This window comes from Convolutriloba macropyga, chromosome 10 (genome assembly GCF_964194025.1).
Source record: "Convolutriloba macropyga chromosome 10, txConMacr16.3, whole genome shotgun sequence".
Lineage (NCBI taxonomy): Eukaryota > Metazoa > Xenacoelomorpha > Acoela > Convolutidae > Convolutriloba > Convolutriloba macropyga.
Window position 1 is genome coordinate 58,063,190 of NC_134477.1, and position 11,997 is coordinate 58,075,186.

The window sequence follows — 11,997 nt, forward strand, 5'->3', positions numbered from 1 at the left end:
TCACGGAAAACCTTCATGGGGAGGTGGGAAAAAATTTCCCACCTCACCATGAAGGTTATGATGTTTTGTGTGTTTTGACATAAAACAACATCCACAGAAATTTGATGAAATCGTGAGAAAAGAAAAATCAATGAGTTAACCCCATTAATTGACTCAATTAGCTTCAACAACTTAAATAGCGTCTAGAAAACACAAAAACCCAGCCGGAAAACGTGTTCAAATGCAAAAAACACCCCTGAGCCATTAAATTTCAGAAAAGATTTGTTTTTCTGTGGTTCGACCCTTACAGAGAAAAAATAGCCCATTAAAATCCACAAAACCATACAAAAACATAAACTGAGATACTTTTCACTACCAGAGGACACTAACAAACTCATATACAAAAGGGGGCTTTGTTATTTTTGGTACCGAATTTTGTGTGATACCAACATGAACTAATATTTCAACTTATTTTTGAAAATTGATCTTGAATAACTTTTTTACATTCCCGGTTATAAAAACCACTCTTCTGGACAAGCAAGCAGATTTAGATGCCAACAAAACACGCTTATTACTGTTTAATTTGGTGCAGTAGTTTTGAAGAAAAGATCAAACATTTGAGCCATACCCCATTTTTTGGAGTCCTGAGAAAACCAATTTATTCGCAAATTCTTGCAAAAACAACTTGAAACAGTAATCAGACGAATAATGATACAATAATACAAGTAAAGGTAGAGACGAAAGCTCTAAAAGCCAACGCCAACAGTTGAGGTGCATACTTCTAGTGATATTTTTTTAAAAAAAGTTTGCTTCAAGTAATCTAAACAGAATTGTTTCATTGTTCAGATTTTTTCTGCTTCAGACTTTTTTCAAATCTCTAGATTTAACCCTTTTGGTTACAGACACCATGTCATAGAACAAAAAAAAAGAGTTCAGTGTCAACAAAGTGCGACTACTCCCGTTTAATTTGGTTCAGTACTTAAGCAGATATTAACAAAATACTGACTTGTACCCCATTTTTTGGGCTAAAAGCGACGCCCAAAATCTCCGGAACTGACGTAAAACAACGTGAAACAGAGTTGCAGGCGTATTTGTGGTTGTGATTTTGGTCCACTTTGACGTTCTGGGTCACGGAAAACCTTCATGGGGAGGTGGGAAAAAATTTCCCACCTCACCATGAAGGTTATGATGTTTTGTGTGTTTTGACATAAAACAACATCCACAGAAATTTGATGAAATCGTGAAAAAAGAAAAATCAATGAGTTAACCCCATTAATTGACTCAATTAGCTTCAACAACTTAAATAGCGTCTAGAAAACACAAAAACCCAGCCGGAAAACGTGTTCAAATGCAAAAAACACCCCTGAGCCATTGAATTTCAGAAAAGATTTGTTTTTCTGTGGTTCGACCCTTACAGAGAAAAAATAGCCCATTAAAATCCACAAAACCATACAAAAACATAAACTGAGATACTTTTCACTACCAGAGGACACTAATAAACTCATATACAAAGGGGTGCTTTGTTATTTTTGGTACCGAATTTTGTGTGATACCAACATGAACTAATATTTCAACTTATTTTTGAAAATTGATCTTGAATAACTTTTTTACTTTCCCGGTTATAAAAACCACTCTTCTGGACAAGCAAGCAGAATTAGGTGCCAACAAAACAAGCTGATGACTGTTTAATTTGGTGCAGTAGTTTTGAAGAAAAGATCAAACAATTGAGCCATACCCCATTTTTTGGAGTCCTGAGAAAACCAATTTATTCGCAAATTCTTGCAAAAACAACTTGAAACAGTAATCAAACGAATAATGATACAATAATACAAGTAAAGGTCGGAAGCTCTAAAAGCCAACGCCAACAGTTGAGGTGCATACTTCTAGTGATTTTTTTTTAAAAAGTTTGGTTCAAGTAATCTAAACAGAATTGTTTCATTGTTCAGATTTTTTCTGCTTCAGATTTTTTTCAAATCTCTAGATTTATCAAGGAGCACCCCAAGCTCTTTATTAACTCCGGGCAGATGAAAAGGTACCTCTAATTAACACAACCTGAAATTGTGTCGTATCTGAATTGCATAATTTTTCACAAAAAAAATTTCTGTTTCGAAAAGTTTTGCTGACTAGAGTAAATTATAATGCCCTCCTACTTGTACTTAATTGCCCAGAAAAGTCACTTCTCAGTGGTCTAAGAGCTCAGTTTTTTAATCGTTTGAACATAGTTTCCGTTTTAGCCTGTTGTGGTTCAGACTGCTTTGATATACTTTTCTCGGCATAGAAAATAAAAAATTTAGTTTTGGAGTTGTTGAACGAATTCGGATGGTCCTTCAATTACACCATCGAAACGCGTGAAACAATGGTAAACTTTGTATTTAGTGATACTCCCCATTAACTGGGCAATCTAACCACTATAGTTTATAGAGTTGACACCAAAAATTCCAATTCTACGTCACCGCCGAAACAGCCGAGAATGGCCCAAAATCGAGTTTCGGCGCACACAGAGCAAAAATTGACCCATTCAACTTCGTAAAATCATATTGAAAATGAATACGCGTATACTCCCCACTATCTGAGGAACCTAAGGAACCTATATATGTCGGGTTCCTTGGCTATTTTGGGGTACCGGTTGTTGAGTCCGCCAAGATGGTCTAAATTATCGACTTTTTGCAAATTTGACAAAATCTAACTTTTTTACCCTCATGGTTACAGAGACCATGTAACGAGACAAACAAAAGCAGTTCATTGACAACAAAATGCGAACTTGACCGTCCATTTTGGTCGAGTATTTTAGAAGATATTAGAAAAATACATATCTATACCTCATTTCTTGGGCTACAAGCGATGCCCCAAATCACCGATACTGACGTGAAACAACGTGACACAACATGTTCAGTAAGTTTCTGGGTATAATTTTAAATAAACTACAAATTCATACAATACCTGTAGAAATTGAGGAAATTTACATAATAGGTTGTCGGAAATTTTCTCATGTCAAGATAAAACTGCCTTTTTGAGATTTTCCAGAATGTTCGGTGTGGTTTAAACTCTCCTCCTTTTTCATTCAGGCTGGGGACCGGCAGTGGCGGGGTTACTGAAAATAACTATAGAAAAACCTGTATAGAACAAAGCGGTGATTGGCGAACAAAGCGAAAAAAACAAAGCTTGTAAATTTTCCAAAACAAAAACAAGACAAATTTAAACATCAAAACATAACAAAACTAGGTAAAAACATCATATAGCTCAAAAGAATATCTGAAATAGCCCATACATCTAGTTCTAAACCAAAAATGCCTGAAATAAGTAACATTTCACAATAACAATGAAACCTATTTTAAAACTGATTAAAATTATAGAGAAAATTGCAACTTCTTTAAATAACAACAACTTTTTTTCAAATAAGCGTATTCTGTTTATTTATTTTACAGATTCACAGCTCACATTACCTATACAACTAGTTCTAAACCAAAAATGCCTGAAAACTGCAATACTTCACAGTACCAATAAAACCTATTTTAAAACTGATTATAATTATAGAGAAAATTGCAACTTCTTTAAATAATGACAACTTATTTCAAATAAACGTATTCTGGCCAATTCTTTTGCAGATTCACAGTTCACATAACCTATACAACTAGTTGTAAACCAAAAAATCCGGAAAACTGCAGTATTTCACAGTACCAATAAGACCTAATTTTAAAACTGATTATAGAGAAAATTGCAACTTCTTTAAAAATTGACAACTTTTTCTCAAATAAACAAATTCTGACCAGATGTTTAGCAGATTCACAGTTCTCATAGCCCAAAAATCTTGTTTTAAACTAAAAAATAACGGGAAAATGCATTTTTCACAATACCAATACAACCTATTTTTAAAAATGATTATAGAGAAAAAGCAAATTCGTTAAATGTAGACAACTTTTTTTCAAAAAAATGTTATCTGACCAAATTGTTGCAGACTCACAGCTCAAAGCTTCCGTACAGCTGCATTTAAATTGGTTCTAACAATCAGAAGTGTTCTGAGTTTTAATATGTTTCCATAAAAAACTTTTTCAAAAAGCTTTGAATAGCGGTTAAATAACCGATGACAAGCTTTTTTGTACTTTCCTGCAGTGTTGTGAAAAGTTTCTGATTATCATTTTGATGCAGAGCTAATTCAAAAAAGTATTCTGAATTTCCTTCTGATTCAGAACTAATTGAGAAATGCACTCTGAATTTTCTTCTGATTCAGAGAAATTCAGAGGACATAGATTCTGAATTTTGCTCTGATTCAGAGAGGTTTCAGAATCAATACAGAAACTGTTCTGAAAACGTTCTGATTCAGTACTGAAAGTTGATATTGTTCTGAAAGTGTTCTGATTCAGTTCTGATGCCGACTGAATGGAAGGTACGGGTATTTAAATCTGCAATGTCAGGATTAACTTTTTAGGACTTTGCATTGATTTTTTATAATCACAAATTGCAGTAAGGTTTGGTTTTTGGTGGTCTCGTGAATAAAACTTCGAATAACGTGAATTCACACGTATATAATTTGGGTTTTCGTTTTGTGTTTAATTTCACAAACATCTTAATCGTGTTGAATTTCCCAAACACCTTAAAAAATGACAATATAAAAATCTATTTCATCATTTTATTCACTTTGACTTCAAGGTTTAAAAAAATAAAAACTCGAATTGAACTTCCGTTATTAAATTTGTCCAGACAAATTTTTCAAAAAAAATGACTGGTTGCGTTATACGTGTTGTGTTAATTAACCATCTTCTCAATTTGCATAGCTTATGACGACAAAAAATATTCGATTATTGTGTCATCCTTCAGGCAGATTACAAGAACCGAATAATTAACATTACATACTAGCGCCCCAACTAAACTGACACGAACAATTCGACCCTTTTGACCCATCGTTTTCCACAAAAAGTATCTTAAAACATAAAAAGTTGGCCCTAAATGAGATATATGAATACGAGGAAATCTTCGGAGATCACTTCGAATTTTTTGTCACCAAATTCAACAAAATGGCCATTTTGGCCATTTTGTGGAATTTGGTAGCAAAATTTGCCCCGGAGACCTCGCATTCTAAAGGTACGATATGCTTCAAAACATGCCCACATTGTTAATTGTGGTTTATAGTGACAGATTTTGTAACTATATTCCAAGGTTTTCAACTCCAGTTTTCCACAAAACACAAAATGTGGATAATGGTGACCCAAATTTTCAAAATTTTCCCAAAAAAGCCTTTTTATGAAGTTTGGGTTAATGTACTTCAAATTACATTTGGTACGGGCGCTACTACGTTGTGAAATTGTAAAGTTTTGGAAAAAAATGCATATTGAGCTTTTGCCTCTCAGATTTACAAATTAATGGGAGCAGTAGTCCGGAAGGGTGTTTTTGAGGAAAAAAGATTGATCGACTTTTTCGACGGTAATTTTAGAAGACTATATTTTCTTATATAATAGATTGTATTTATTATACCAGTGAATGAAACAAAATATAAATTCCATTGTTCTAAAGACTACGTTATTTGAACTCCGGATAATGAAACAATTGTTTTTATATGAGCTGCGAGAAATTCTACAATTAAACCAAATTACCTTTTTTTTACTATAATTTACAAAAACAAACTGTTTGTTTGACCTTCCATTTCCCTATGTTACTTTTTAAAGCTTCTATTAACAACATAAAGTTTTCAAAAAGTAATAGTTACTGCTCACATTTTCCAAAAAAAAAAACAATTACTGGTCAATTTTCATAAAGAGGGAAATTTTGGAATTAAAACTTTAACCTACAAAATAAAAATTTTTCGTTTAATATATTGCTTTTGGTTATTCTTTAAGATAAATTTTTATTATATAATCAAAATTGTAATGCAGTTCGTAAAATTATTCTCTCTGTAGTTTGAATTATCCTGCACTATCGGCTCGCATTGTTGTTTTCAGAGCGTTGATCTGAACGGATTGGTAGCTTTATAAGCGTACTTTTACTGCTTTATTGTTTGCGTTTCTAAGGGACAAATTGAATACTGCATACTCTGGAACTGTGAAAAGCGGCGGACAAATTTCATCGATTTTAAACGCCTGATGGGTCAATCTGAGGAATTTGGTGACAAAATTTGGAGAAATATCCAAACGAATTCATTTGTAACTGTTATCAAAAACAACTTAATGTAGGTGGGGGTTATCGTTCGAATGTTCTAATAAAAAATGTTGTTTGTTATTTTGATTTAGAATAAATATATTAGTTTTTTTTGATTGCGAGTGTTTTGTATGATTGTAATTTTTTGTTCTGAGGCTCGTGTCGAAAATCACTTCTGTTCGTTTTCGACAAAAGAAGTCATGTCAGTGACATCCTCGGCCCCAATTGTAAGATCACGAATTGTTGCTGTACTGTATGATATCGGTGTAAAATCAGCAAGATAAGATAAGATAATCGATCGCAAATATAAAAATCGAAAAAGGAAGTTTAGGAGGACCTAAAAGTTTGAGCGACTGAAAGGGGGAAAACGAAATTGAGCAAAAGAATATCCCAAAAATAGTTTGGCATGCAATGCTTGACTATTGATCGCAAAACTTAGACATTTGATGTGAAACTTTGCAATAATGATACCTGTTGCATCAACTTTTGGAGACGACTTGACTTACAATTCTATACCTTTTCCTATTGAAAACTATAGAAAACATTTGCTCGTGAGAACGAGAACACAAAATAAATCATTTGTTCATTAAGACTTTGCTTAGCTTTATGACAGGTCTTACTTTCTCACCATGTGGAGTGTTCAGTTTCTCAGAGCGTACTACACCATCTGAACAGGGGTAAATTTCAATAACTTTTGCAAGAGGCCAGAGACCTCGTGGCAAGAAGTCTTCAAGTAGCCAAACCAAATCATTTACCTGAGGTTTCAGAAGTTTTGTTCCACTTCGACCTTGTCTGTTGATTAGGGATGTATTCGCGAAGACATCTATTCCAAAAATGCGAGGCCAGTTCTTGAGCAGATTTCCACGAACTGTTAGGGTGGGAGGCAGAGGATCGTTAATTTCACTCGGGACATTAGTTAGAGGTCTAGATTTCATTTTGGATTCAATCTCACATACCAGTGTCCACAAAATATCATCTGAAAGGGTTCTTGACCCAATTACTTTGTACAGAGATAACTTGATATCTGCACTAGGCGTTCCCAACTTCCACCGAAGCGTGGAGCCGCGGGAGGGTTAAACACCCACTCAGTTTCAACCTGCATCAGATGCAAATGACTTGCAAAATCATGGGAATTTCAAAGGCTTGCAATACTGGATTGCAAAGAGTTATTTGATCCAACAAACGATTTTCCACAATCAGAAAAGAACCTTTTTGGTTTTCCTCTACGGCTTATAAAGCGACGGATGCAATTGATTGTTGAATCTGTTGTCAAGTCGACAGCAACTTCTAGATGGACAGCGCGTACTACTAAGCACGTGAAGAGGAGTATGTATCTAGGTCTGTTTCTTCCATGTTCTTTAACTAGAAAGGGTCCGACGAAGTCTAAGCCTGTGGTTTGAAAAACTTGATGATTTTCTCTTGGTAATCTGAACTCTGGGAGGTCAGCCATTTGGGGGGCAGCTACTTCTTGGATCATACGTCTGCATGAAATGCATTGTCTAACTGTTTGTTTGACTACCGCCCTGCACCTAAGAATCCAATAGAGTTCCATTAATAAACTTCTAGTTTGTTCTGTGCCACAATGCATGTTTGTTGGTGAAAAAGTTTTACCATAAGTCTAACACTCTGATTATTTCCATCTAGGATCAACGGGAAGCACGCAGTTTCTAATCTCAATGATTTAGACAACCGTCCTCGAGCACGCAAGTGCTGGTTATGATCGACGAATGGTGATAATGAAACAATTCTACTGGTAGATGATACTGCAATACTTTTTCTTAAGTTCGAAATTTCCGATTTAAAATCTTGATGCCGGGCACTTTTTATCAAGATATTGTACGCTTTTGTATAGTGTGCTAGTGACAAAATGGATTCCTTTTTTCTGCATTTATCTGCAAACAAGAAGAAAAGCGCTGCAACTCTAAGTAAACGATTCCAGTTGCTGAAACGCGATATGTCAATTTGGCATTTCAGTTCTTATATTGGATCTGCCATTATAATTTTAACATGTTGAGCAGAAAGTAAATCTTGTTTCGGCCACGTGTTTTTATTTTGAGAAAAAAAGGATGAGCCTAATAGCCAACGTGCGTTGACATTCATCTGGTGAACGTTGTATCCTTGGGTACCATCGTCAGCGAGATTTCTGGTAGACGAAATGTAGAACCAATCTTGCGCAGAGGAAACGTCTAAATTTTTGGCTAGTCTCTTAGCAGTGAAGATCCGATGACGAATCTCAGGAGTCCGTAGCCAGTACAAAACGGTCGTGCTATCAGACCAAAAAACTTGTTTATGGATTTCAATATCCATCTCATCTCTGACAAATTGAGCTAGTTGAGCACCATATACCGCAGCCTGTAGCTCCAAATTAGGAATCGTCATCCGTTTTATTGGCGCAACTCTTGCTTTACCGATCACAAATGCGACTGAGACCGATTCGTCAATTTGTTCAATTCTTAGATAACTGACAGCTGATAATGCTAACTCGGATGCATTTGTGGACGTGTGTAGTTCAATCAATGAATCGGTATCTCGTTTAACAATTTGCGAGGAAGATGTGGATCCTGAAAAGACGAAAGTTCTTTTTTCAGATTCTCGAAATCAGAATTCTCATCGAGCTGTAATGGCTTGTCCCATTTTGGATCGTGGTTCCATGCTGCTTGGAGAACTTTGCGGAATCTTATTGCAAAGGGGGCAATAATTCCTAAGGGATCAAAGAGGGAAGCAACAAAACGAAGTAGTTTACGCTGACTCGTTTTTTCATCGAGTTTGATCTTATGGAACAATATCCGCTCTATAACAAATGTATCTGCTTCTGGAAACCAGGGCAAAACAAGAACCTTTTGACTTTGTGGTGCGGATGTTTCTGGATTGAGTCGGATATCCGGATTCAGCTGGTCAAGAACTTGATGACTATTTGAATTCCACTTTGTCAGATTGAAGCCACCAGTTGCAAGAACCTTGCGAGTGTCATGGACATCAATTGTAGCTTCATTTGGACTTGATAGGGCAACAAACAATTCATCCATGTAAACGTTCCGCTCTATAACCTTTTGAACACTTGGATATGTTTTTGCATTGTCCTGAGCAGATCTTCTGAGCGCGTAAGATGCTATGCAAGGTGAATCTGTTGCCCCAAAAACATGACCTGTGTATTCGTAAGTCTCTATGTGTCCACTGTTGTTCCAGAGGAAGCGTAAGTAGGGTCGGTCTTTAGGGTCGACTTTCACTTGCATGAACATTTGTTCTATGACTGCGCACAGGGCAATTCGATTCTCACGAAACCTCATAATGACACCAGTTAAGTTGCTGAGCAAATCTGGTCCTTTCAGTAAATTAGAGTTGAGGGACTGACCCTGGAAAATGCTGGAGGCATTTGCAACTCTACGAACCTTACCAGGTTTATTTTCATTGTTCACTGGGTGATGAGGCAAAAAGGAGACATTATCTGTTAGAGATTCGTTATCATGCACTTTAACAGCGTATCCTTTTTCCAAGTCTTCGTCCAGAGTAGCCTGGTACTTTTCCTTTAGTATCGGATTTTTTGAAAGCTTTTGTTCTAATTGTTCAATTTGTTTTAACGCTAACCATCTGTTGTTCGGAAGAAATGCACCTTGCTTCTAGAGGCGACCTATTTGATAATGACCGTCAAAAAGTTAGGTTGTGGACTCTAAATTTCAATCGCTCTTTTATCGTTTTCCGACAAAGCTTTTCAGGGCGATGCAATGCCCAAGTTTTCCACTTTCATCCAATCTTGGACCAATTTGCAAAGATAGTCGTCCATATTAGGGCAATTTAGCACCTGAGTATACTGTACATGTGTAGACTCATTGAAAACTAAATTCGTTTTACCGGTGCACGTCCAGCCTATTGGAGTTTCAACGCTCCATGGGGCATTTTTTGGACCTTCTATAAATTGTTTATAGTGAATCAAGTCTAAATTGTCAATGCCTATAATAATTGAGACACTGTTCCGTTCAATTTCAGGAAAATTTATATGACTGAGACGATCATAATTATTGCACAAAGTGTTTAGTTGAGCTACATTCACTGCGGACATGTTCAAATCTGGTACTGCCATAACATCATTAAGTCTGACAGGTTCGACTGAGCTATCTATTGGCTTTATGTCAAAGCAGACTTTGGAGCAATCAATTTCCTTAGTCGTGTGATACCCACTTATAGGCATTTTACCTGTTTTTTTGAGGTTAAGACCAAGTTCTTTTGCTGTTGGTTTCAGAAGTAGACTTTGACAGCTACCGTTGTCTAGGTATGCGTATGTTTTCATAGATTGGTTTCCATTTATCAATTGAACTGCCACAAAAGCCACCTGGCCTGTTCCAACAAATTACACTGGTTTAAACTTTGAGTTTCTTTTGTTCATAAAACTATCGTCCAGAAGTGTGTTATGTCTTTTGCCGCAGCCTTTTGAGGGGCAGACGTTTTTTTGAATTGCATTGAGCTACATGATGATGTCCAAAACAATTGAAACAAAGCTTTTGCTTCATTACATGATCTTTCCGTTTTGGGGGACTCAGTACTTGGAAATGTATGCATTTGTAGAGGTATTGGCAATTGTCATTGTTAGGACAACTAACGCTTTCTTTCGTCTTAGACTGAAATTGCCCTTGTTCCCTGTTACTCAGCAATTGATGCTTTGAATTCGGATTTTCATTAATTCTAGTAGAGTGCGACGTTTTCTAAGCCATTTTATGAACACCAATGTTTGAGAAGATGGGAGGTTTGAGTTTGTTGGTAAATCTCGGCATGCTTTTGCATAGTTCAGGAGCCACTCAGCAAGCGCGTTTAAGGATGGCTGTGTCATGGTTTTTTCTACGAGGGAACGGTTCCATTCGAGTCTGACTGGATTTGGTAATTTTGTTAAAGCTATGTTCATGTTGATTGTGGAGTGAAGATCATGAATAAAACCGAGTTGTTTAAAGGTGTCGACAAACGTTAGAAGAAATGAGAAGTACTGTGTATAACTTTCCGGATTTGATAAGTTTGGATTTCTAAAGTTCGATAAATTGTCCAGAAAAGCATTGACAATCCTCTTTGAATTGCCAAAATGTTCTTGCAGTCTTGATAGAGCTGCTGCGTATAAATCACCGTTGCAACCGTAGCCATCAGCTAGTGCTTTAGCTTCTCCTGTGAGCAGTTGTTGCAAATGGATCAATTTTTCAGCCGACGACATGGGTGATTGGTCGATAGTTGCTTTGAAAAAGCTATACCATTTTATCCACTTCATTGGATCACCGTTGAACGTTTCCGCGTGCAGTTTCGGGACAGATTTTTAGAAGCATACTGACATTGAGCTGGTTGAACATTGGCTTGAGCTATCCGCGTTTAGAAGTCCTCGATGATCGAAGTTATTGTTTTTTGCGTTGCGATATGTTTCAGGGAAAATACTCTGAAGAGTGGGCCAATTGAAGGAATGTGCGTTAAGCAATGACGATGGAGCGGCGTTAGAATCAAATAGTACGCTGCTGGGTGCAGATAAACTGAAATTGTTGTTCACAGCGGGCGCTGATGAACTGACTGCATATTGCTCCTGATTGCTGATATCAAGACGAGGTTGAACGGGGTTAGTAAATTGAAAATTAGAGCTGTCAGGCGGACAATTTGGTCTTTTGGTGACACCAACACCGAGGCTGATGTCCTCTCCAGTATTTATCTGTGACTTCCCTTTGACTTATTTTTTGAAATTATCGATACACTTTATAACTTCTTTCTTAAGGCGACTATGTTCGCGAGAATAAATGCTCTGTTCTGACGGATCAATCAGAATTATTAATTGAGACACTACCGTTTCAAGTTTGCGCTGCTTCTCTTTTATCTCTTCGACTGTTTCCTGTATATATGTCAACATCTTCTGAATCATCAATTGAGGAG

General features: G+C 36.5%; 1 protein-coding gene across 1 annotated transcript; it reads right to left on the reverse strand.

Moving 5' to 3' along the window:
* Positions 1 to 3,255: 3,255 nt before the first annotated feature.
* On the reverse strand, positions 3,256 to 10,294 carry LOC142348094 (uncharacterized). Its single transcript, XM_075399258.1, has 5 exons — positions 10,151 to 10,294; positions 8,852 to 9,632; positions 8,193 to 8,669; positions 6,864 to 7,084; positions 3,256 to 3,270 (listed from the first exon to the last, which is right to left on the reverse strand). The coding sequence occupies exons 1-5, from the start codon at positions 10,292 to 10,294 to the stop codon at positions 3,256 to 3,258; spliced, it is 1,638 nt and encodes a 545-aa protein (XP_075255373.1).
* Between the last annotated feature and the right edge of the window lie 1,703 nt (positions 10,295 to 11,997).

Excerpts from the sequence above, each read along its gene's own strand:
- LOC142348094 (XM_075399258.1), bottom strand. The coding sequence starts at position 10,294 with ATGCCTATAAGTGGGTATCACACGACTAAGGAAATTGATTGCTCCAAA. Across the intron at positions 9,633-10,150 it reads TGAACATGTCCGCAGTGAAT|GAAAAGTACCAGGCTACTCT; the intron begins GTAGCTCAACTA and ends CCGATACTAAAG. Across the intron at positions 7,085-8,192 it reads CCAGATGAATGTCAACGCAC|ATGATATTTTGTGGACACTG; the intron begins GTTGGCTATTAG and ends GAACCCTTTCAG.